The sequence below is a fragment of the Fukomys damarensis genome, unplaced genomic scaffold, assembly GCF_012274545.1.
Source record: "Fukomys damarensis isolate Sample0158 unplaced genomic scaffold, DMR_v1.0_HiC HiC_scaffold_14, whole genome shotgun sequence".
NCBI classification, from domain to species: Eukaryota; Metazoa; Chordata; class Mammalia; order Rodentia; family Bathyergidae; genus Fukomys; species Fukomys damarensis.
The window spans coordinates 68,022,110-68,050,012 of NW_022900926.1; the positions used below are offsets into that span (position 1 = coordinate 68,022,110).

The 27,903-nt window shown below is 38.1% G+C and overlaps 1 protein-coding gene across 1 annotated transcript in view; it reads right to left on the minus strand.

Annotated features, from left to right (window-relative positions):
- Mlip (muscular LMNA interacting protein) overlaps positions 1-27,903 on the minus strand; it is a 245,808-nt gene that overhangs the window by 25,760 nt on the left and 192,145 nt on the right. The window contains exons 10-11 of the mRNA XM_033763417.1: positions 24,188-24,316; positions 5,203-5,406 (exon numbers count right to left, since the gene is read on the minus strand). Coding sequence (XP_033619308.1) covers positions 5,203-5,406; positions 24,188-24,316 — 333 coding nt within the window. The remainder of the gene's footprint in view (positions 1-5,202; positions 5,407-24,187; positions 24,317-27,903) is intronic.

A 27,903-nucleotide genomic window follows, 5' to 3' on the forward strand; every position in this document is an offset into this window, starting at 1 on the left:
CATAGTTCCTCCACAAGATGGAGTTCCAGTTTCCAGCAGATAACTTGTTAGCATCTAACACACCATTCATTAGATGCCTTCTCACCGTGGGCTCAGCACCCCTTTGCCCTAACAGTGTTTCCTGGAACCACTTCCCAAAGTAACCATTCATACATGAATCACTGCTCAGAGACCCCCAAACAAAGATACAATAGATTCTCATAATTCACAGTTATACCAACAAATCAATCAATAAATAATTTGTGTCATGTGTTTCTATTTAAAGGACATATTTAACATATGACAGAGTCAGTGACAATGAACTCCTAGCCAATAGGAGTGCAATTCATGGTTTAAGAAGCTCAACCTCTGAACTTCTTATTTTGGCTGTAAGACGCATCACAGCCTCTCTGTGGGTAGACTACACAGCATCTCAGTTTCAAAATTGAAGCAGAGGGCCAGGGATTTAGCTCAGTGGTGCCACAGTCTGCCTCACAAGCACAAGGTCCTGAGTTTAATGCCCAGTACAAAAAAAAAAAGAATTGAAGCAGACTTGTTTCAATAGTACTAGACAGATGGCAAAAAGGGCGATTATGTACAACACAACAACTGAGGCAAAAGCAGCCTCATTTAATCTCAGCTGGGAACATGTGCAGGGGTCACCCAAATTTTTCGGTTTATGTGCGCCCACAATGACCAGAAGAGCAAGGCCAGGGAAGACAGTGTTAATGCGGGGTTGCAAATGGGCTGTATCCAGCAGTGAACCCTCACAGAGGGGACTTCTCATATTCCCTATGCCAAAGAGGGAAGAAACAGAGTAGTAGGAAAGGAAATGGGGCAGATAAGATGGTTGCTGTGACCTAGCCTCAACAGTTCCCTTGTGTCCACATCCAGGTAACAGGGTTTTCCCATGTATGCCAGAGGGGCATAGAATTAGCTGACCTGGAGCCCAAAAGGCATGCCATGCCAGTGAAGAACGTAGGAAGCAGTAAGTATGATAACCCTGATGGTCAGTATCAGGCCAAAGTAAGGACGCTCCAATAAATGCCAGAGCCCACATACAGAAAGGAAGATCACTCAGGCCCCATCTTCTCACCCCTGCCCAGCTCTGCTCCCTCACCTAAGAACACCAAAAGATGTAAATCAGAGGCAGTCTTCTATAAAAAGAGATACATGTGTTTTTTACTGAACTTACTCAAAACATACCGGGAAACCCATAAGCTGGTCCAGATTTAGTACCTGCTTAAAGTAGAAATGATCATGATTACTCAAGCTTCTGGGCTTCATAATGAAAAGTTGGGTTATTTTAGGATTTGTTCATCAGCAGCACGTATTTGTTGCCAGGCATATATTGTGGAAAACATGGACACCAAGATAAGCATAACAAACATATATAAGATAACGTATAATATGCATAAGATGCCTTTGCACAGGAAAGGATTATCAGAATTGACAAGAGAAAAAAGACCACTCTGAATACTGATGCACAGAGAAATTTCACTAGGAGGATGGATAATCTGACTAGATCATAAAATGTAAGAACAGTGTGCACGCGTAAAGGAGAAATAGTAGACTATTTCATATGGGGAGAATGCAGGAAGAATGTGAGCAGTAAGGAATGCTCAAGGCATACCTGCAGGCAAATAAGTAGATCAGTTTGAGTAAAGCAGAATAACAGTAAAGAAAAATGTGAGATGATATGACAGGCACAGGCACGGCAAGAGAAGAATCCATTCAACTTGGTGAATGACTAGCTCTAAGGACAAAGCAGCAAAAGCATGACTCGTAACAGACAACTTTAGTTTTGAGTTTGGGGACATGGAATTATGGTACCAAACCAGTGCAGAACTGGTTCCAGGCAAAGGAATGTGAGGTGACAACATGACCTCCCAGGGGAGACGATGAGCTCGAGCTAGAAGTAGGAAGCTGATCCCACAGAGAAGCCGAACTGGAAATGTGGATTTTAGACTTCTTGGTGCTAAACTAATCTCTGAGCCCTGCAAACAGGTGAGTATCTGAGGCAACAGAAAGGCAGACAAGAAAGAAATATCACAAAGAAAACAAAGAAGGAACAGTTAGGGAGTCAGATTTCCCTGTAATCTAGGAGGAGAATCCAGAGAGTGACTCGGGAGGAAAAGCTCAACTGTGTGAGTAAAAGAGACAGAGGATGAGGAATTCAGGTGAATTTTTGCTCCAGCTGGGTACTTGTGTAAGAGCAGGTTGAATACAGTGATCTAGGTGAGAGTCAGGATGCCTTCAAAAATGACTAAAGCATTTGTTTCTGGAGACATAATGGAGACAAGGACCACTTTGAGATAAAGCCAATTTTGAATTACTAGATTTGCAAGATCATCTAGGAAAAGGATGGAAGAGGGCTGGTTTTGTTTGTTTTATTCTGAGGTTTCTTCATACTAAGAGGAAGCACCCAATGGAGAAAGAACAAATGAAGATTCATAACAGCAATAGGAACAACTATTCCAGAAGACTCAGTGATAATAAGGTCTAAGTTTTGTATGGTTTTTGTTGTGTCTCAGGTACTGTTCCATATGCCTGACACACGGTTGTCAGTTTTATTCTCATAATACTGCAATGAGGTAAGGACCATTAAAATCCCCAGTGTAAAAAGAAGTAAAGGGGCTTCTTGAAGGTAAACTACATGTCCGATAACACCCTCTGGAAGGAAAGTTTAGAAGAATGCACTGCAGATTCACAGAAGATTAAAGCCCTTGAACACCTCCTCTAGCCCCGAGGAAGAGAGGACTCTGTAGCCTGGGAAGTGAAGTCCAGTGTGGTTCTACAGAAGGGAGGGTGGAGAGGTTTGAGTCTGGAGACAAGACCAGTAGGTGAAGTTTTACGGCCAACTTTGGGAACAATGCTAGTGACTGGAGAAGGGTTAATTTAGATGGCAGATTCTGTTCTACAATTATCTACAAGAGGAGCCGGGGATTTAGCTCCGTGGTTCTGCTGCCTGTTTTGCAAGCACAAGGACCTGAGTTCTATCCCCAGTACCAAAAAAAAAAAAAACAAAAGAGAAAGAAAGCTCTTGGTAAATTATGATGGGATTAATGTAATATCTAAAACAATGTTTATAAACATAGATATCAAAGTGTATTGCTTGCTCCTCAGAGTCTGAAAAAGCATAAGCTAAAATATGAAGGAAATGCTGTTTATCCTTGTTTAACAGTTTCAGAAACCATCAACAAAATATCAAAAGAATGAGCCATTTCATGTAATTGATATCTATAAAATATAATAATAACACTATCATAGATGATAATTTATAAGAAACTGGTTGAATCATAAGAAACATTAATTCTAATAACTAAATGGATTTCATAAATGTTGGCAAGCATTGAATCATAGAGAAATTCAGATAACATAAAATATTTTTTAAAAGTAATCATACTTTCCATGATAGACTGCCTTTTTCAAGATCAAAAGTAGACACAACTAAGTCATTAAAATGTCAGCCTTAACTTTGTTGGCAGAAAATTAATATTTTGCTTAATTCGGTACTAACCATCATAAATGGCATAAAACATGAAAAGCTAATTCTTCCTTATGTAATAGGATTTATTTTAAAATAATTGTGCTTTGTCTGGGTTTATGAACATTATTGCTTTAGAAAAAATATCTCAGAGTCCAAGGAATTTTGTTCAACTATACCTGGAACATGGTTTTGACTGATTTTCAGTTTTTTTAAAAAAAGTATTTCATTAGTAGTGGAGAATTTTCAAGATAAAAGCTTTTAAACAAGATTTTGAACTACACAAATATTCAATTAAAGGTCCAGTTTTATGAGTCAGTTATCATAAAAAATTTCCAAGGTCTAAGAGTCTGTATTAGTAAGGCTGTCCTTGTGATAACACTCAAAAGAGCAAGACACACTTATGAGGAAGGCCACAGAGTACTGACTTAGTTACTTTTCTAATTGCTGCAATGAAATACCCACCATCCACAAGTTAAAGGAAGAAAGACTCATTTCAGCTCACAGTTTTAGAGGTTTCAGTCCATGCTAGACTGGATCCAAGGCAGGGTGGCACAGCAGAGGGGTATTACAGAGGAGAAACAGTCCATGGCAGGGTAGACAGGAGACAACAGCAACAAGCAGCAGCAAAGCACCAGCAGCAAGCCTCCTTTTCCTGTTGTGCCATCCGGGTTATAAGCTTTTTAGGTGTTGCCACCCACACCCAGGATTGGGCTTCCTTTACCCACCCCCTACACCATGCTAAGCCAATTAGTGGCCTGATAGCACACTCTTAATCCATATTCCCATACTCTGAATCCATATTCATACATCCTAGATCCAGCCACCTCCAAAAAGCCCACCTATGAATGCATGAGGCTTCAGGAAGGGATATCCAAACACAAGCCATAACAAGTATTGATTGCTTGCCCTCAAGAAAACATGTGATTGCATTCCAAAGGCAACCATAAACAATCTTTCAGAAAACATTTTTGTTTCGTGCATGTACTCATATAGGTAAAGTATCTGTATATATAAGTATATATCCTACATACTGAATACTTCACAACATTTTATCTAATTGCTCTATACTATGAGGCAGATGGGCACACTTTAAAACAAAATGTTGATATCATTTTGCAGTCCTTGCAGTAATTCTAAGTATTTCTTTGCTCATTGACTATAATTGTAAGTACCGCCTCATCAAGTCATGGTAATTTAAGAAGCTTTTTAAGATCACTGAACTAAGACTAGAATACAAATTAGTAGTGGAATCTTGGCAAGTTTTAGGAATACTCTTGGAATTTTCACACTAAAGATAGAACATGAAACAACGAGGACATAAAACAGGAAATGACTTTGAAAGAAAAAAAAACCTATTTTTCAAGGTAATATGTTTTAATACAGACATTTAATATTCTTAATACACTTACATTTTGAATCTTTAAATATTCTTGATCTGTGTTTTCTCCAAATTTAAGTTTGGTTTTTTGTTTTGTTTTGTTTTGTTTTTTGTTTTTTGTTTTTGTTTTTTTGTTTTTTTTAAGACAGGGTCTCACTATGTAGTTGAGACTGACCTGGAACTCACTATGTAGCCCAGGCTGGTCTTGAACTCACAGCAATCCTCCTGGCTCAGCTTCCCAAGTGCTGGGATTACAGGTGTGCGCCACCATGCCAGGCCAAATTTAAATTTTAAAAGGTAAACATAATGAAGGCTCACAGCCCAGAGTACTTCCCATCGCTCAGAGGATTCTCACCTTGTTGTATGTGTTGTGACTAAGGAGCGCATGAGAGTTCTGCTCATCATGCAGTGAGAAGGAGGACAAATGACTGAAGGGTCCTGGGCTAAGACAGTCAGCATAGGACCGGGTCGGAGGATGCAGCAGAGACTTAGCAGGAGGGTAGAGTTTAGTCTGATATAAAGGATGGAGCGAAACAGGCTTGGGAGGGACTGTCACATCCTGGGAAAGAGAAAGGCACAAGGAGTTGGTTAGTGGACAAGCGCACCTTGACTACAGTCTATCAGAGACATGTGTCAGGACCTCTAACTAGTAAGAAGGTAATCTCTCATAAGGAAGTGTCCCTCACAGACACCTGCTTTCAGAGTGTGTGGTTTCAATAACTCCTATCAGTGCCCCACCTCCAGCCTCTTCTAAGCAGAAAAAAAAAATGCTGGAAAGAATCCTCTGCAGGGTGTAAGCTCACTATTCGTGAAAATACTGAGAGAGAAATGTATAAGGAAGAGTCTATCCCAAGGGATGGCTAAGCTCAGGCACGTCTTCCCTAAAAACAGAGGTAACAGTGAAATTATTTCACTCATGCTTTCAGTTTGGTCCAGAAGCAATTGGAGGAGAAAAAATAAGCCATTTCAGGGGATACTAAGGTGTGAGTTGAGGCGACGCATTTAGCTCAAGGCACAGGAAGTTAATGAGTTGAGTTTGGCCGGCCTTAGGGATCAGGAAGGAGTGAATGTGGAAGAATGAATAAGGTCTTCAATTCTAGGCAGCGATGTCTTACAGAGCACAAGGTGGTGCAGCCAACAAATGAGTTCAACTACAGTGGGCCCTTGATATGGAAAGGGGAAGACTGTTAGGAAAGAAAAGCTACTCATTGAGGCCAGGAATTATGTAAGTTGAACAAGGAAACCACAACAGTGAGAAATCTTGAGCCCATGTGTGTGTCCCCGGTGTGCCGCATCAGACTCTATGGTGCTAAGTGAGAATCTTCTCCCCAAACTGTCTGGGAGATTCTCATGCACACCAGAGTTCAAGAAGCTCAGCCTCAAAGGTTTATATTAATATTCAGGTCTGCTTTTGAGAACAGCCTTCTCAGTTGCCTGAGGGTGAGGTTTAAACTCCACAGTGATTTCTTGTTGAGAATAGATATTTCTAGCAGCATTGTTGATCAAGGGATGGTAAATTTTGACAACAAATGTGAATCTTTTATATATTATGTATGGTTTGTGGATATTTTCACTAACCTATGTGATTTCTGTCTCTTTGTCATGCTGCTTAGGTATACAATCTGCACCCTATCCCTGAGGGAGCTGGTGCCCTGCAGACAGCAACGCCTGGATAAGCTCTGCTAGAAGCTGGGGTGGAAAGAGTTCTCTTTCCTTGGTAAAAACAGCAAAATTTCCAGTCCAGCCTGTAGTACATTTACAGGCTATGGAGAGTGTGACTTACATAAAGCTGTATGAAGAGATATGTTCGTGTATGTGCTTTATAAATTGGAACTAATATAATGTCCAATGCTGAGAGAATGAAAAAAGTATAATCTTTTGTGTTGTAGAATATACAGCTTTTAAGAAATGTTGTTTTTGAAGAATTAAAAAATAAGTGTACGAGCTCAGAAAAATGCTCTTTATGGCCACTTGTGCCTCTGCAGAGTGGAACCAAGGACTGGAACAATCAGGAGGCCTGGGGGGTGGGGAGGATGTATCTGAAATATCTGAAATGAACAGACATTTCTCAGACAAAGAAGTAAAAGCATCAAGTAATATATGAAAAAATGCTCCACATCACTGGTCATTCAAGAGATGCAGATGAAAACAACACTGAGATTCCACCTCACCCCACAAAGAATGGCTGCCATCAAGAAATCACACAATAACAAATGCTGGCAGGATTGTGGGAGAAAGGAACCCTTCTCCATTGTTGGTGGGAGTGCAGACTGGTACAACCACTATGGAAGTCAATATGGAGATACCTCAAAGAGCTGGGACTAGAGGTTCCATTTGACCCAGCCATCCCTCTGCTGGGTATCTTTGCAAAAGAATTAAAAGAATCACACCACAGTGATATATGTGCACCCATGTTTATAGCAGCAAAGTTTATAATAGCTAAAACACGGAAACAGCCCATTTGTCCATCAGTTGGAAACTGGATAAAGAAGATGTGGTTTTTCTATAAAATGGAATACTACTCAGCCATAAACAGTGAGAAATTAGAGGCATTCATAGGAAAATGGATGCATATTGAGGATATACTCCTAAGTGAAATAAATAAGTCACACATGTGTAAATACCGAATAGTTTCTCTGATGTGAAAAGCTATAATGATACAGAAGATCTTAATGATATAAATGACAAAGTGAAAAAACAAGAAAAGGGCTAAAGGTGTAGGGGAAGTGGGTAGGGCAGGGAAAGGTAATAAGGGAAAAATATGAGAAAATGAAAAAATGGAAATAAAGTATTTGTAAATAGGGAAGGGAGGAGGGGGTGAAGGGAGGGCAGGGACAAGGGGGAAAAATGTAAAGGTACAAGATCCTAATGATGAATGTAACTGTACTGTATACCTAAAATGTATCAATAAACTCAATGAGGGAAAAAAAAGTGTACACATATAGCGATGACAGGATGGGGCTATTTCTGCTGACATACAAACATATCTTGTAGACTATTTCTGAAGTTTTACATGTAAAGACATAAATGCATGGTTATTGCCCTACAGAAAATCTCCTTAGGACATGAACTGAATGACATTTAGCCTGCTGTATGCACCTCTGTAACCTGAGAGCCAAGCATAAAGCATAAAACAGTAGGTGGTTAATGAATTAATGTTTGAGTTTTAAAGAAATACAATATTTACTATAATGTACTCAAATACAACTCTGGTTCATAAGCAATAAAGGAATATATCTTGCAGTGTGTGAAACACAAATTTGTTTATTTTGTATTCATTAAGTTTCTTGGTACACAATACGATGGCATTCATCATTGTGGTCTTGTGCCTTTACATGATATGTCTTGGTTCTTATTTTTTCCCACTCCCTGCCCTCCCTTCAACCCCTCCACGTCTCCCTATTTACAAAGCCTTTGTTTCCATTTTATCCTTTTCTCATATTTTTTCCTTTCCCTTTTTCCTTCCCTTACCCCTCCTATTTCCCCTTCCCTTTTAGACCTTTTCTTCCGGTGAAACAGAAATTTAGTATAAAATTATAAACAATGATTAAAACAATATTCAGCCAACAGGTAATTCAACTGTTAACATAGTATAATTATTATTTTTAAATGTAAGCAATGTATTTTTAAGCCACTGATTACTTTTCTAAAGTTTATGCTGAGTGTGTCTGCTACACCAGAAGATGTTCTTTTTATATTTTCAAGTAACAAGTTTAAAAATCTGCTTTAAAATATCTTTGGAAAATTTTAAGAAGACTAAAGTATAATGCTTGCAGAATGTGAATCTTATTGTTGTGTACTTTGAAAGGGTAAATAGCTATGTTTTATTTCTATTAGTTTCCTCTTCTCTCTTCAACTGTTTCTTTTTAGAAGTTCAAGTATATATTATTTCATATACACACAAACATACACTTACTGTAAAAAGATAGAATCCTCTATATAATACCCTGTATTATATTTGTATTTTTCAGTTCACTATTGTATAATATTTCTTATCTGTACATGGAAGCTACTGATCTCCTACTGAGACACACTGAGTTATTTTACTAATTTTAGTTGACACTCAGTTGCTTGTCTTAGGAATTTTAGGTATACCACTTAAAATACCAAATTAACTAACAGTGAAAAGTTTATCACTTACCCTATCTCTGCTAGCTAATATATTTTCACTTATCATTTTTGTTTTATTTTTTCTTTGTTTTGTTTTTGTCTTATTTCTCCGGCTAATATTTCTCATGCTGTTAACCAACAACCATGCTGATGTCAACTTAAATGGAAGACAGGTGGTATTTGTCTATTAAAGATGGCACTTTTAGACTGAAAGACATTCTCATTTGTCTTCTCAGTCACAGATTTTATTATGCTATTAACAACTAATTACGTATTTCACTTCATATAAAAAGTGAAGTGATTTATTCCATACAAGAATAATTAATAATTAATAATTAAATAGCTAAAGGTGTAGAGAAAGTAGGAAGGGTAGGGGAAAGCTAATAAGGGGAAAAATATGAGAAAATGAAAACATGGAAATGAAGTGTTTGTAAAGGGGAAGGGAGGGGTGAAGGGAGGGCAGGGACAAGGGGAAAAAATAGAACCAAGACCACCTGCCACATAAAGGTACAAGATTCCAATAATGAAATGTAACTGTACTGTATAGCTAAAATGTGCCAATAAACTCAATGAGGAAAAAAAAATTAAATAGCAAGCCCAAGACTAGCAGTGTGAAGAAACCTTGGCATTTCTATTGATAGCTGAGGGAGCTCAGGAAAAGGAGGCCTGAACTGCACTGGTTTATAGTCAAGCTTGAGTTTCCTTGGAGAGTTCAAGAACCCATTCATAGAGTGTCAAGAGCAAGGTTGAGGGGATCCATGGGAAGGAATGGGGACCTGTAATCAGGAGTTCAGGTGGGGTCAAGCTCTGTCCAGTCAGGAAGAAAGTGTTTAGCGGGGGTGCATCATTCTATGTTCTGTACTTCGAAGTTCACTGCAGCCAGTATCTAGCTCTGGCCATTGGGTCCAACGCAGGTACTTGTTTTAGTCACTTTGTCCTCACTGGGACAAAATCTCTGACACCAGCAATTTAAAAGAGGAGAGGTTAATTGGGGCCCACAGACTTTAGAGGTTTCTTTCCATATTCAGCTGGCTGCAAGGCACATGTGTCATGGCAGAAGACCACATCGAGAGCAGCTCATATCGTGTTCGCAGAGGAGAGAGGAGACGAGTGCCGGGGAGGGGAAGGCAACGTTCCCGCTCACACGCTCAGGATCGACCTCCTACCAGGCCCACCTCCAAACCGCACACTCAGCTACAGAGCTAGTCAGCAGACGAATCCACTGATGAGCACAGGGCCCCATGCTCCAATCACTTTTCAAAAGTGCTGCCTCTCGGGGCCGGAGATTTAGCTCAGTAGTTCTGCTGCCTGCTTCGCAAGGGCAAGGACCCAAGTTCGATCCCCATACTCCCCCCCCCAAAAAAAGTGCTGCCTCTGAATGCAAGAGCTTGGGGGGAAATGTGAGATCTAACCCTATAATACTTCTACAGCATCTGGTGGTGGCTTCAGTTTACCCAGGCAATTTGCACAGGAAGAGAGAGAAAAATTTTATCAGAACTTGGACGCTCCAAAGAGAGGTTAAGGGTCTTGACCAAAATTACTTGAGTATCTCTAGGTTGACAATGCAGGACAAAGGCGAAAAGATTCTCAGTGCCAGTGGCCTCAGTGTGTGTGTCATCTCTGTCTGTTCCAGCTGCCTTCTGATAAACACAGAAATCCAAATGCTGCATAATCTCACTACTAGGTGGGCTCTACAATAGTCAAACCTGGGCTGGGGATTTAGCTCTGTGGCCTTGCGCCTGCTGCGTAAGCACAAGGTCCTGAGATTGATCCCCAGTACCAAAAAGTAAAATAAAAAAAAATAGTCAAACTTACAGAAGCAGAGAACAGAATAGTAGTTCCCAGGCTCTGGGTCAAGGAGTAATGGGCAAGGTTGCTTATAGGTTATGTAGTTTTGGTTGCTCCAGGTATTAAATTATTAAATTCTGGAGATCTGATATACAGCAATATTACTATAATTAACAATACCATATTATCTACTTAAATTTGATAAGAGAGTGGATTCTGAGTGTTCTTACCAAAAACTACTCAAGTAACTAGCACCTTGATAAAGCTAGAGAAAAAGAAAAAACCAGAAATTTCTTTTGCATTTCTTCTTGGTCCCAAGATTCACTGAGAAGCAAAATTTTCTAATCACAGAGTGCAGGGAATTTTTGTGTTTTCGTATTTTGTTATTATTATTTTTTATTATTATTTTTTATTATTATTTTTTGGGGGATGGGTACTGGGGATTGAACTCGGGTCCTTGTGCTTGCAAAGCAGGCCACCAAACCGCTGAGCTAAATCCCCGGCCCCTTTTGTTATTAATTTATAAGGCTTTCTGATCACAAAAAAAATCGAGTGCTCATTTCTACCTTAACAATTATGGATTTTCCTTTTTGTCCTAATATAGTTTTTGTGAAGGTTCCACAGATATTAAATTTTGAGGGGTGAGGGGTCTCTGTGAGATATAAATTCCAAAAATAGAGTATCAGATTTACTTTAGATGATGTTTTCACTTGTTTTTCCACTTTGTCTATCATAAACTAAAAAACTGAGCAAATAAAGTGTTTTACCAGTAACATTGTCACTTATTTTTATTACTGTCTCTTACTTTTATGCATGGATGTTGTTATGTTTGGATGTTGTTTTGTTTGGTTTGGTTTGGTACTGGGACTCAAACTCAGGACCTTGTGTTTGCAAGGCAGGTGTGGTGACACTGAGCTACATCCCCAGCCTGGATGTTGTGATACTCTAGTGATTATATTTTCCTTATACAGTACATTTTATCCTTTAGCATTATAAGGGGACTTATTTGCCTTACCTAAGGAATTTTTGTGCATTATGAAGGTTAAAACCTTTGTTCTCCTTTGGAATACTTTATTATTTTCAGCTGATGTCAACATTGTTTTGAAAGTTTCAAGTTAGAGACTGGTTTTGTTTGTTACTCAATCTAGAAGTCTTTTCCCTTTTTTATTTCATTTATCCCCACAGTACATGGATCTTTCCTGGGCCAGATATTTTTGCAGGAGGATAATGTGGGGAAAGGACCTCCACATGGCATCTCCTTTATGTCTTCAGTGTTTGGGGTACAAGCTGGTTTAGCCTTTACTTCTTGCTGAATAATGAAGACTGCCCGCTGTGCAGAGCCCTGGACAGGAGGGTGTCCCGTGCAGTGGCCCCAAAAGCCAGGGTGTCCTGCTCTGTCATTCGGTGTGTACATAGCCTCACACCCCTGCTTCTCAAGAGGAAATTGGGACAGGGGATCTTCTGTTGCCAGCACACACACTGGGCAACCATAAAACACCTGGGATCTGCCTGAACTCACAGGCAGGGCTTTTGGAAGGTGGCCCAATCACAGGCAACAAAGCTGACTGCTGGCAGCAGGTGAGGCTGCTTGGGTTGGCAGGAAGAGGCAGTTACTGGCATGGTGACTGGCAAGGTGCACCTCCCTTCTGGTTCCTCCCCTCTCTCCACCTCCGGGGCACCATGAGGTGAGTAGCTGCCCTCCACTAGACGCTTCCACCCTGCCTTGGAGCCAGCCAGACCTGGACTAAAGACATGAGGCCAAGTAAACTGCTCCTCCTTTAAGTTGCAGGTACTGGGGATTTTAACCCAGCACTAGGAAAGTGACTTGCACTAAATATGAATCCTTTAATGATTTGGTTTTTGAGGGAGGAGCAGGGATCATAAAATAGTCTTACACATTCCTATCACTGAACTAGAATCTAACTAGCTACTAGACAATATAGTTATTTCTAATAAAATGCTCTAAACTACATTTCACTTTCCTGAAGATTGTCTTCTTCAATGTAAAAATACTTAGAACAAATTTTTCCAAAGCTTTATTTACAAGTGTAATTTTTAAAAAAGGAGTGAATTACTTTGGTGGATTATAGTATCATATGCTGCAAAAATTCAAGACAAGAACTTATGAGGCAAATAACTTTCTGTTCATTAAAGAAAAATTAGCAAATACACAGTGAATAAATTAATTTATCTCTGCTTAATTGGCAGAGACATCAGAAAATCAATGCTACAGCCATGTCTGATGCATTCACCATCCTAGAAAAAGGCCATGTTCTACTCAGTGGTCAAGGCGGACTGTTGAACTTCAAAAACTGTTTGCACTGCAGCACCAAAGGGTACTTGGAGGCACTTTGGGCTCTTCCCACTTTGCCTGCGTGTCTGAGACTCTCTCACACCCTCCTAGAGAGTCAAAGTTGCCCCATCTTCAGTGGTGCAGAAGAGAAGGTGAACATCTGCAAGCTTCTCTTGGGCTGTCCCCTCTTCGGGTCCCAGTACAGGTCACCTTGCTAACTCGGGGCACCACCCGGTGCAGTTACTGAGGCCTACAGCCCTCGTCTCTCTCTCCTTTCCCCATGGGGTTGGCAAAGCAAGCTGCACTTACTTTTTGTAACAATTATTTTCACCTTTCTTTTGCTAGCTGGAACTTAAAACAATTCAAAGTGAGAAACACAGCATTTCTGCTGCAGTTTTAATTTAAAGCAACACCATGATAATAAAGCCAAGAACAATTTAACGCATTCTTAAAGAATGACTCCTCAATCCAAAGATATGCTAATATTTTACAAATATTAATCACCAAAAATACAAATAAAAAATAAGATTGTGACTATCTGAATGTTACTAAGAACAAGACAATATAAATTGTCTTTTACTTTTGAACAAATGGCTTAATTTCTTGTTCAAAAGCCCCAGTGTTGAAGACTCATGTGCACTTTTTAAACAAAGGTATTTAAAGGCAACACTCACCTAGAATCCTGATTTGAACCAAAAAATTTGAACGTGGGAAGCATGAGAAAAGTTAACATATATTTATCTATTTTAAAGGCTTTTTACAGAAAAAAAATTTAACAATCACAGCAATCTTCAATACAGAGTTTGGGTAATTTAGTGCTTTAAGTACATGGTTTTCTGACAGCAAGTTTGCAGAGCAGATGGCAAGGATCAGTGGGAATCCACTTACTTGATGGAAGACTCGAGGCAAAAAAAGGGGGTGATATTTCCTAATCACATGGAGAGAGGGTCAAAGGCTGAGTTATAGGTCTCCTCACACGTGTACTTTAATTCCAGTCTTACATTTCCCATTTGCAGATACTTAGGGGAGGGAAAAGAGCAATTTAATTTGAGTAACATAGAAAAGAATCACGTAGGTTATTTTCATAATGGACAGGGAAGGAGAATATACTTGATGACCCTTAGGAGGAAATTAACCTCTTTCTTCCAAAATCATGGTGATTATAAAGAAAATGATAACAGCAGATGTTTAAAATTGTCCTTGTAAAGTGTCCAGACCCTTTTCACAGTAACCGTGAGAAGTCGTCCAATCACCGCAGCCAAGATATAGAAGCAACCTCAGTGCAAGCATGGATGAATGGAAGAAAATGAGTGGTACATAGGCAATGAAATATTAGGCAGCCTTAAAAAAGGAAAATAAATCCTGTCATTCTCAACAACATAGATGAGCTAGGAGGACATTATTTTGAGTAAAATAAGTCAGTCACTGCAGGATAATTACTACATAACCTCACATGCGCGATCTAAAATAGTCAAAGTTATGGAAACAGGGACCAGAACGGTGATGTCTGGAATGTTAGAGCAGAACTGCCAAGAAAAAAAGAAGAGGCTTTGTTTGGGGGATGGAAAATGTATTGCTGTTGTTTTAGTTTGTTTTGAGTTTCAAAGTAGATTTTGGGATACTATAGCAAGGGTACAACTTTGAGAGGGAAAGATTTTGAGTTTCAAAAATCTATCAGTCGATCAGGGTGAAATGTGTGAACTATACTTGGAGGGCAGGAAATGGGGTTGTGGGTGGAAGGGACAGATGGAACCAAGAAGATCCACCTAAGACCTTCGTGTGTGTCTGAGAAAGATCTCCATGCTCCATGGTCACAACTTGGCTGGGTCCCGGAGTGGAGCTCACGGAGTTGAAGACAATCCCTGCTGAACTGGAGGACGAGATGTTAGAGGTCTGTGAAACCAGAAGAGATGACAGTATTCGCAGGTTGCCTGTGCCTGGTCTTCAGTGGAGATGGTGAAGTAGGAAGGGCTGCTGGGTGTGTCTGAGTGGCAGAGAAAATGGGGCAAGGGTGGGGGAGACCCGGGCAAATGACAAAAAACTGGCTGGAATTTCGAACTATCCCAGATTCTTTGGGAGTGAGAAGTGTTCCCAATTCACAAAATAGTAGTGCAGTTCTACTAAGTGGGTACGTGTGGTCGTAACTCAACAGTTTGCCTCTCAGCTGGCTGATGCCCTCGAGGAGAGAAGCTGGCCTGTGTAAAGCACTCGGGGAAGTAACTCTTTGCTCTCCTCCACTCGAGTCATGCAGTACTGACTGCAGGAAGGGCCTTGCCTTTGTTAGGACAAAGGGAATGGACGACCTTTCTGTTACCCTGATTGCCATTTCGAAGCTGAGTTATCCTGCCCACAAATCTCACATTTCCTACCTTACTGGTTCTAAATCCATTTATGCACCTATGAATATGCACTTTGGAAATTCCAAGCGTACTGCACTCAGGAAAGCTTTCTTGTATTCTTAAAATGTACTGTATAACTGCAAACTTCTTCCATGCCTCAAAATTTATGTATTTAGGTGCATTTAGTGCAGGGCTTACCTTGTTCAGGTTAAAGTAATATACATTTTAGGAACAATCTTACAGGTTTAATATGATGAATTTTTGTCCTTTGTATCCATTATATTAATAAGGGATTTAAATGAAAAAGCTAATGTCCTTCAACTAAGTTATATTTCTTAGGCACAGCTTGGCACAAAGTCTCATGTTACTTTCCAGAGAGAGATTTAAAATGGCAAAAAAGTCCAAAGTTTATTGCCAGGATTACCACACAGCCTTTTGTGATTATAAAACAAATCAATCGACATACAAGTTTCTTCTGTATACGAAGAACAATAAGATAGAAAGTCTAAAGGTAGGAACAATTTAGAAAGGCTTTTTTACTTCCATACTCAGAAGTGTCTGTATTTAAACTTTGGGTTGCTATTTAGGTTTGTATTCAGGATATTTGTACCAGAAATAAAAAGTTTGTCAATGCACAACAGAATGTGATTTATGTAGGAAACGCCAGGACCCTTTAAAAGTGTGTTAAATATGTAGGCATCTGTGTGAATTTTAAACAATTTTTGCAGACACGCACATCAATTTTAGAAGAAATTAACTGTTTCCATCTTCAGAGTCTTAAATAGAATACAAAAAAAAAAATCTTCATTCATCTTGTATAGCTGTTTCTCCCATCCATTGTTTTAGTTGCTCTCCTCATTTGGATTTATTATTTTCTTGCCTAAATTATGTGCTTTGTTATTTTTCTTACATCACAGAAAGGAAAAAGTTTCCACTCTCTTCACATAATTCACCTTCAAACTTATATGTCTTGTGATGTTTGTAGCTCTCATTAAAGTCTAACCAATCTCACAGACACTTAAATGATTATGAACTTTATTCCAAGCGTGTCAGTTTTAGCACTTATACTCAAAAGTATCTCCAATTTTTATTAGGTCTTCCTCTATGCATCCCATCTTGATTCTACTTCTCATGAGTCCAGGAAAAATCCTGGACAGAAAAATCATAAGCCTTTCACTAACTGCATGGCCAAGTTTACTATTAATAATGATATCCCAAAGCATCCTAAAGCAGAAGAACTGGAACTCTGAAGAGAGGGAAAGAAGGGGACTGTTGTATACAGTGACTGGGACAGGAGCACCCATTGAGCCAAAATGACCTTACAAGCATAAGAGAAAACTATGCCTGAGACCTGATCATTTTTAGGCACAATTCCATTCACAGGCTTAGCATGGCTTAACGGGAATTTATCATTTTCTTACCAGCAAATAAAATGCTTTAGCGTTCTGATCTCTGAATAAAGTATATTTTGTATCTTATTTAGCCACTGATTGATTGATTTGGAATATGTGATAAAGAGATAGAACCCAAGGTCTTTGCACTTTCATTATTTTTATTTTGAGACAGGGTCTCACCAAGTAGCAAAATTGCCCAGGCAGGTTTGAAACTTTCCGTCTTTCTGCCTCAGCATCCTAGAGTTCTGGGATTAAAGGCAGGCCCCACCATATCCAGATTAAAATGATTTCTACAGAATTGTTCATTTTCTATTTAAATGTTATTGTATAATACTTTTAGGATTAAAAATGATATCAAATCTGTAATTTTACTTTAATAAATTCTGTTTGTTTGTTTGTTTGTTTGTTTTCTTTTGCTTTTGGTTCCAGGGATCGAACTTGGGTCCTTGTGCTTGGCAAAGGCAGGTGGTGGAACCACTGAACTAAATCCCCAGCCCAAAAGGGCTTATTTTGAAAGGCAAGTACACTCTGCACTCTAAGTATGCTAATGATCAATCCCCTCTGAACAGAGGTATGTAGGAACATCATATGTAGAATCATATATAGTTAAACACTGAGGACAAATTTGCACAGAACTTTCAAACTGTCATCATTTTCCAGTTGACTGAGAAGCTGTCAGGCACCACATACCCACCAACAATTGCTAGACAAGGAATGTTTTGGATACCATTACAACAGAAATGGCAAACAGTCCTACCCTTTGTGTTTGCTTTTTAAAAAAGCAAATAAAGATCTCTAAGATTCTTACCCCTTAATGAGGCCGGTAAAAGGAGTTAGGAAAAGAAATCTCCCTCAGTAATGTAGACAACTGCAACAAAAAACTGCAAAGGTTAGTTCCAACCTTTATGTTTACACTAAGTAAGGAGAAAGTTACAAACAAAAAAAAAGAGTCGTGAAATTCTAAGTATGAAAAAGTGAGCCTACCTAATTATATCCTGGAGAAAAAAGCAAATATTGTCTCCAAAGAACAACTAAAAAATACAAATAAGGAGATTATGGTATTGATGATAAGTTATCTATCAAACACAGTATATAACAATGAAAAATTGTCTAGGACTTCTCCTATATCGAAAGACATAGGAAGACGAGGGAGAACAAAAAGTCACAAGGATTGCATTACTTGAAAAACAGCGCGGTAAAACTTCAAGAAGCCAAATCGCTGATCTCAAAGCTTTCCAAAGAAATGTGATACTACAGGAAATTTCAGTTGCTTTTTCCTTAAAACAATCCAGTAAGCCACTAAATAATTTCTAGATCTAAGAAGTTTCACTTGAACATTGTGCCTGAAAAATATCACTTAGTAAAAGATTAGAGATGATAAGGTGAAGGCACATGACAATGAACCGTCTTGGTTGAACAAGGTGGTGTTCCGTGGCAGAGCCATTCAGAGAAAGGGGCGGCACTGTCCATTTCACCATGACAAAGGTGTTTGGCTGTAACCCTAACACCAGCTGGTGTGAGGAAAGGAAGCTGAAGGTCACAGGTGAAATATTTATTACTGCATGAGCCACAGATACAAATGTGACAGTCATTCACAGAAGCAAAACTGGGGGTCAGAGAATTTGGTAGGGGAGGAAAAGACGGTGCCTGGCTAAGAAAAAAAAAAAAGTGAGACGTTTACAGTGAAGGAAATTCTTTTAATTATCTTTTCATGTTCTCTGTGAGTGGTGTGGAGGAAACTCTCTAAATGGTCATTTTAATACAAATCATGTTCTCTCCTCCACCAAAACAAATTAGGCAGAAAGAGAAATGGAAGAGGCATGCGTGCTGGGAACCATTATTTCCCACACAGTTGAAAAACAAAGACAAGTATTTCTGGGAAAATTAGATGAAACAATATTGTCCCTTTAATTCTATTATTCTTGTATGATTATTATTATTATTTTATTCTATTAATTTTGATTGAATTCTAATTCATTCTATGAACTCTATTATTAATTCTACACAAACTGTTTTTTGAACAGTCCTCTAAGACTGTACGAAGTATGTCACGCCATGGGTTGAATAATTCATAAAAAGAATATTTTGCATAATAATTTATAAAAGTATACCGAAACTGCTATATACATTCAATGCAATGCCAATTGAAATTCCAACACTATATTTCACAGAACTAGAAAAAAGAATCCAAAAATTCATTTGGAACCACAAGAGACCTAGAATAGCAAAAGCCATTATAGGCAACAGTCACATGGCACCAGGTGTAACAATTCCCAATTTGAAACTATACTACAAAGCCACTGTGATAAAATCAGCATGGTACTGGCAAAGAAATAGGCCTGAGGATCAATGGAACAGACTGGAAGACACAAAAACAAATGCAGATGTACTCAGCTACCTCATCTTCGACAAAGGAGCTCACCATCCTCAGTGGAGGAAAGATAGCCTCTTTAATAAATGGTGTTGGAAAAACTGGATATCAACCTGTCACAGATTAAAATTAGACCCTTATCTTTCGCCATGCACTAAATTAAAATCCAAATGGATTAAAGATCTAAATATTAAAACAGAAACATTAAACTTGCTGGAAAGTAAGTTAGGCAGAACTCTGGAAGACATTGGTATAGGAAAAGACTTTATGAACAAATCCTCAGTAGCACGGGAACTAGCAGAAAGAATCAACAACTGGGATCTCATCTTACTAAAAAGCTTCTGTACTTCAAAAGAAACCATTAGCAGAACTAAGAGACAATCTACAATGTGGGAAAAAATTTTTACCAGCTGTACCTCAGACAAAGGACTATTATCAAGGATATATAAAGAACTCAAAACAATCAGTCCCCCCAAATATAAAGACCCGATCCAAAAATGGGCATCCGAAATGAACAGACATTTCTCATACAAAGAAGTGAAAGCAGCAAGAAAATATATGAAAAAATGTTCCACATCACTGGTCATTCGAGAGATGCAGATGAAAACAACACTGAGATTCCACCTCACCCCACAAAGAATGGCTGCTATCAAGAAATCACACAATAACAAATGTTGGCGGGGTTGTGGGGAGAAAGGAACCCTCCTCCATTGTTGGTGGGAGTGCAGACTAGTGCAACCACTATGGAAATCAATATGGAGATACCTCAAAGAGCTTGGACTGGAGGTTCCATTTGACCCAGCCATCCCTCTGTTGGGTATCTTTCCAAGAGAACTAAAAGAATCATATCACAGAGAAGTATGTGCACCCATGTTTATAGCGGCACAGTTTGTAATAGCTAAATCTTGGAAACAACCTATTTGCCCATCCGTTGGAAACTGGATAAAGAAGTTGTGGTTTTTCTATAAAATGGAATATTACTCAGCCATAAAGAGCGAGAGAATAGATTCATTCATAGGAAAATGGATACATATTGAAGATATACTCCTAAGTGAAATAAATAAGTCCCACATGTGTAAATACCAAATAGTTTCCCTGGTGTGAATATTCTGCAACAATGCATAAGATTCTAATAAGATTACTGACATTTAGAAATGGGAGGAAAGGAGCTAAAGGTGTAGGGAAGGTGTGATACGTAGGGGAAGAACAAAAAGGGAAAAGAAAAAAATGTGAGAGAATGAAAAGATGAAAATAAAGTGTTTGTAGATGGGGAGGGGAGGAGGGGGTGAAGGGAGGGCAGAGGTAAGGGGAAAAAAATGAGAATCAAGACTTGCCATGTAAAGGTACATGATCCCAACAATGAATGTAACTGTACTGTATCCCTAAATGTACCAATAAACTCAATAAAAAAAAAAAATAATTTATAAAAGTAAAGTTAATGAGTTAATGATTGCTTTCTTAAAAGGAAAATCACTGGTAAAAACAATTACCTTCGTCTAATTAGACATAGAAAACAATCAGAAAGCAAACAATGTATCTTATGCCTCACAAGTAGTCATAATAAACTGAAAATCATTTTGCTCTGTAGTATTTTCATTTTCATGCATGAATTGATTTTCCAAAACTCTATGTATTCTCTCTGGATACTCATTTGTCCAAACAATTCTATTATTTTTCAACTCTGCCCTTAAATATGAATAGAAACATGTTTCAAAGCACATCATTTTTTAAAATCCATATATTTAGGGCGGAGAGTGAAAATGCCATGTAGTAAATCAAAAGGACCATAAATTGATAAAATAATGGGTTGAAGATAATTTCAGAAAAGCATAGCTTCATTCAAAAGAGTTTCTGTTAAAAATTTCCATCTGCTATAGAATGATGCTTCCTGGCCTATGCCATTTTGATGTAAAAGTTGTTAAATAATAAGTCTCAATTACTTGATTATGCATTTGGTTTCAAACTTTGCTTTTAGTACTGAGAGGCTGTTTCCAAGCAAATGTTCAGTCCATAATCATTCAAAAAGCTGCCCAGCTGTACTTTTCTGAGCTACAATAAATGCATCTCTGTCTAGTCGCATCATCTTTAGCATCTGACATTTTCTAACAGAGTTTTGAAATCACATTTTATGGCAGTGAATCTGCTAGGGAAAATATATTGACTTAACAATCCCATCCAGCAACTCCTGTGATGTGGAAAATGTCCCAGTGCAAGGCAGCTGAGCGAATGTGAGCTGCTGCAATTTGGCCAACCATTTGGCTAAAATATTTTCTATTACATGGGTGGGTGAGAGCAACCAAATATGAAATCATTCAATTTACTCTGTGACGGGACTGTGTGGAGCATTTAGTAGTAATCAGAACTGGATTTGAATATGCTTTCTTCTATTGGAGTTCTGATACAACAGCAATGCTGAGATTAAAAAATGCTATTACTCAGATTATACTTTCACGTACAGCTCAATGTTCACATTTGTGAGCTGCCTTTGGGATCTGCTCCTACTGTAGATTCTGGATACAATTAAATGGTAGTTAGAGCTCAGTGTAAAAAAAAAAAAGGCATGTGATAACAGTAGTATACACAGTTTCCTGGGCATGCGGGGCCCCATGGTGCTACCATAATTTTCCCTTCTATACATGGCCAATAAATAAGATTTGGGACTTTACAATTTACTTTGAAGTAGTCCGTTAGACTACTTTCAATTCTTCCTGTCCGCAGGTTCCTTATATATCTCACTCAAGTGAGGATATAAACAAATAAGTTGGTTGAAAGAAAATATCAGTAAGATTATGTCTATGGCCTCCTGGCATATATGAGCAAAACAGGTGACATTTTCAAATAATTATTTTAAAATAAATAGGGGTGTGTTGTAACATAAACGGAGCTTTAAATCTATGGAAAGGGAAAACGTGTTGAAAGGAAATGGCAATTCTTATTAATGATAAGAATTTCCTGCCCTTAAAAATGGAATTCATCATTCGACAAGGGGATAACTGATGATAAATTAAGGTAGATCAACTTGATATTTGGAAGAATATTTGCTTGAAATAAACTGCACAAATTTAAAGCATACAAGAGGATAAAACTATGGTATTATAAGTTAGATAATGTTTTATGGAATATAAGTTACATGGATAATATATGAAATTTATTTTAACTTTTGGCAGTTATTTTTTCAAGTAAATATACTGGGTTGTTTTTACAAGCTTTATCTAGTGACCTCATACTGTCTAAAACTTCACAGTAAGTCCCTGAAATGTTAGTACCACACAAGCGATAGATATTTCCTAAGTATTTTATTGATAATGAAATATGCTTTGGTAACAGGAATTTCCATTTCTGTTATTTGTCAATTGATAGAGATAATTTATATATTAGTAAGATGTCTCTAATTGAAGACTAGGTTTTGTTCCACAAATGCCTCTAATTATCCTTTGAGTGATCTTAGTGGATTCTTTAAAAAGTAGAACATCAAAAATCATAGTCTCACAAAATATATAAAAATGGAAAATATTTTCATCTCCATTTCTATTGATTGATCGATTGACTGACTGATTTAGAGACATGGCCTGGCTACGTTGGCCAGACTTGTCTTCAAATTGTGAGCTCATGTGATCCTTCTGTCTCAGCTTCCCGAGTTCCTGGCACTAGAGGTATCCCTTAACATACTTCATTTCATAAATAAAATCCACAGTAAGTTGTGGGAACGTATTTATAATGAACTTCTTAACGAACACAGGGATTTCAGATCCATCAGAGCTAATCATAAGGTAATCCCAATTTTACAGTTTAAACAGTCTCTGATCTGAACACTTCTTTTTTTACGTTAAGGAACTGAAACATGGACAGATGAAACAACACACCCAGGGTCAGACGTGGCTGATAAAACAGGCCTTAAATTGCACAAATACGAATGGAATTCATATTTTCAAGACGACTATTAGTTATAACTAACATTTTTTAAAGAGTACACCACCTTTGTTTTCCTTCATAAATCTGTTGTATTACAAATTATGATATGTGAGCATTTTGCATGTCCTGATTTTATTCAGAAATGTTTCTGGATATCATACATTACTTATCCAGGTATCATGTATCATATATACCTTATATAATTTACATGGCTTAATAATACCTAAGATATAAAAAATAAAACCCACTCATTTATTTCATTTTCATAAGGCAAAGATGTACAATTTCACTTTTATATCATTTATAAAGTTGTTTTGTTTTGGTTTGGTTTTTTTGTTTGGTTGGTTGAGTTTTTTTGTTTTTGTTTTTGTTTTTGTTTTGGGGTTTTTTTGTTTGTTTGTTTTTTTGAGATAGGATCTTACTAGGTAGTGGAGAATGATCTGAAACTCACTGCTGTAGCCCAGGCTGATCTCAAACTCATAGCGATCCTCCTGCCTCAGCCTCCTGAGTGCTGGGATTACTGGTGTGCACCACCGCGCCCAGCTATAAAGTTATATATTGCATATGCATTGTCACATATTTCAAGACCTCTTAAAAGCCCCCCTTCTATCACCCTTCCTCTAACCTACAGTATTTATAAGGGGAACAAAGTATACATTTTCACAAACACAGAAAACAAGAGAGCATTAAAGTGACTGAGCCCTTAGCCTGTAATTGGTACTGCTCAACCCAGGCAACTGTACTGCCTCCACTGTTAATATGATTCAAAAACAGGACTTTTGTCAATTTTTATGCACCAAAGCTAAAATGCTTCATGTCTTCCAATGAAAGCAGGATTTTATAAATGATGACGCAGTACGTGTATGACCCATGCACTTTGTGATTTAATAAGATGAATCACAGAGGTTAATGTCTTGGTCCCCAAACAATGACTACTTTAGGTAGACATTTTTTTAGAAAAAAAAATTAAAATCCTTAAAAGTATATCCTGGAATTATATAAGATTTCTTATTTCTTATGCAAAAAATGATCTTTTTATTACCAAATATATCCTAATACATATTTTCTTGTACATATTAATAGACACTTACACTTAATAGAGTCATTTATCAAAATAACAAGTGTCTGCTCACCTGTTCAGAGAAGAAACCACTGTTATCATCCAGGTATTTACTGAAAGGGTTGGGTTCATAGACTTCTTCCTCTTTTTTCAGTAATATTCTGGATTTTATAGGTACCGGGCGAATTACTCCAGGCTTAGTCTTCATGAATAAATTTTTTTAAAAATAAAGAAACAAATATTATTACATTGAATAAATATGAGCATTCTTGGCTTATCCAAATTTCTCACAAAAATATAAATTTTAAATTTTAAAAGGATTTTACAAATGTATAAAAACAGACTGGAAATGAAGTTACTTTAACTAATGCAACTTCAGTGTACAGCTCATTACAAGAATTTTTAACTACTTATAATCAATGAGTCGCTTTATGATGACAACCATCAAGTTATAAAGATGGACATGGGGCAGGGGACCTGAGTTTGATCACCAGCACCACAAAATAAATTTATTATCATAACAGTCAAAATGCAAAAAAACAAACAAACAAACAAACTTTATTCAGATAGCCAAGCAAATTCTTCTGCTCTTGATAATTCACTGGCTGAAGACATTTTGTTTGATAAACATCCGTTGCCAGGCTGGCTGCGCCCTGCAAGGTAACCTTTGCACCCCCAGCAAACCTGTGACAATTTTCTTTCTGTGAAACCTATCCCCCTGCCTCACATCCACACAGCAGACTCAGGAAGTCAGGCCCAAAGTAGGCATGATGGAACTGAGGAGAGCAGCCAGCAGATTCTCTCTCCTCAGAATGAGAGACAGACATTTCCTTACTCTACATTACTTTGGGAGAGTGAAATTTAATATCGAGAGCAAGTTGTGAGAAACCTTAATCTGATTTAAAAAGCAGGTCTATGAAGGTCAAGAAGGTCAGAGCAAAGCACACAGAGAAGGAGCCCCAACAGGGACAGGCTTGGGGCTTTCCAAGGACCTGGGACCATCTGACTTCCTGTCCTGAGGTGCCCTAGGGCTTTCTTTTACTTGTAAGCTAGATTCCCCATTTTCTCTAACTAAAGTCTATTTCTGTAACTTGCAATCAAAAGAGTTTTAGCTAATACATCAGTCATTCAAGATTCATAAACCTGTACCCAAGGTTGTTTTGACAAAAACAGAGAAAGATTTCTAGTTTGGGGCAATTTCAGAATGATGTTCCACAAACTCCCAAGTCTTGTAACACTGTACAATGCCACAAAATGATTGATAAGTCTCAAAAAAGCCCTAACAAGAATTTAATACAAAGTTGTGACGCTCTTTCTCTTTAAACATTTTGCTGCACTCCTCCTCAAACCCACTGCCTTTTGGCAAATAGTAAATTAGCTCTTCTCAGTCAGTTCTCATGTTCACAAGTCACATCTTCACGGACTACACTTAACTCTACTCTATAAAGCACCTGATATATTTTGAGTCTTGAATAAATGTCACTCTGCAATACTTTTTTCAATTGATATTTTCTCAGTTGTCCTTTTATGTATACACCAACTGGGAAAAATTAAGAGGAGTCTCTTTATTCCCCAAGCTGAGAAATCTATCCTACTTAAGAAACTGATTTCTCTGAAGAGGAAAAAAATGGAGCTAGTAATATCCAGTTAAGTGTGAAGTCACCAAACATAATATCTATATTCTATAACATACAATATAAAATAACAATAAGTACATAATAGTACCACACATTTATATATATATATATATGTATGTTTATATAGAGGGAGGGCAGTATCCCTCCAGTAAATGCTGCACAAGAAAAAAGCAAAGGGTGTTACTGACTTCTACAGCCACCCATAATCAGGAAGACGCTTGATATTTTGGCCATGATTCTAAATTGTGATAGTTCCTGTCTCTCTTTTCATTTTGTCTTTCTGCTTAATTTTTCCTTCTTTCTGCTACTCTGCATCTCCCCCTCTTCCATACACCTTTGTGAAATCAATGCAGATAATCAATACAACTCCATACTCAGAACATACAAAATAGTAAAGCCAACATGGAATTTTAGGGGTTACGCTGGGTGTCAGACTACAGAAAGAAATCTGAGTACTGCCATTTGATATAGGGACAGTGTCTTGCCACTGGGGAGGAAGACGGCCTGGCCTGTACTGTTGGCAAGCCTGTCTTCAGTTAAATGGGCTGCACCTGTCACTCAGACCATCTGCCTGTGATCAACAGAATGAGATCTGAAACAAAAGTCTTCTGGTCGTTAGATACCAAGTACATTCAGCATCAGAATCAATTACTGCTTTTCCACCTTTATTTTTCTGCCAGCTTTTTGATCCTTAGTTCCTATAACTTTCTTAGATTTTATAATCATCTGACTACTAGAGAGTAACTTTAAATTATTTCCTCTACTCTTACCAGATTTTCTCTATGCTTTTTACTTAGAATCTGTGTCTCAGACTCCATCTACCTGAAGTCTTTGTGTCTCTCTCATTCTCCTTTGCTTACTTGGTCATTACATGGTTACCTTATTATTAAATTTCATAGATTGCCTCCTTCCTTAGGTGTGTGTTTCTGCCCTTTAATTTGTTGATGCAACAGTTAAGATTTCAAAGTCCTAGAAGGCAACTCAAGGCAGAAGGAGCCTACATGTAGTTTGCCTTTGGCACTGATCGCACCTCTCTCCCTGTAACTTTGAACCATAACCTCTGAACCCTGCTGGCTCTCAGTATCTGTCAAGTTAGAAATCTAACCCAAGAGTCCCACAGACCTCACGTATCCTCTACAAACCATAGTGCACAGCAAATCATGTTCAGAGCAGCTGCTGTACCTTGCTCTTGCCACTCCACCTGTTTCAAGAACAGATTCAAAATGTTGAGAACCTTTTGCAAATAACAGCAGTATCATTCTTGTGCGTACCCATATTCCATACCCTAACTCTGTGGGATCAAGAAGTTTACTCATTATTTTAGACAGATTCTCTCATCATTTTCTATAAACTCTATGAGGTGTAAAGACTATAAATTACACATCAGGGTCATGGAGTTAATACGTGAAACCAAAGTTGAAATCCTCATCTGGTCTAATCATCAAGCATATCTTTATTAATTACTTCTGTAGGGGGGGAGAGAGAGAGAGGAAGCCATTCTTAAACATTCGCCTATCTACAACCTTTCTGCTTGATCAATAACAAAGAATTTTTTATTCCTTTTAAATTCACTGCCTCTGTTCATTCCCATAGCCAACTACTATATCCTTGGTTTTCACCATGGTTGCCTCATTCTATGTCATTTCATTTTTATTTTCTCAAGGCTTCCTAAATATTCCTGGGAGATTATTCAGTGTTTTCAGGCCCTGTCAGATATGCATCTATACATCTACTATCCTCCTCTACACACACACACACACACACACACACACACACACACACACACACACACACACAGCTGCTGCTTTGCTGTCTGTAAAGACTGCAATTCCCATACCCTAGCCATCAAACTTTGCATTTACATCTCTCTGGATTTGGTTAATGATCCACTCCTAAGAAACAGCATGACATTGTTAGGAGGTGAGAACCAAGACCATATATCTCAGTTATGGAAATGCAATATGCTAGAAGACCTTGGAAAAGCCATTCAACAACATATCTAGACCTTCGCTAAAGTGTTACAACCCTAATCCACGATTCTTCCTTTCAATGATGGATAATGGTACATTCACTACTTATCTCCCTGCACCTTCTGGCTTCATTCTATAGTGTACATGGAATTATTGTGTGTATTCAAATCTGTCATCCAAAC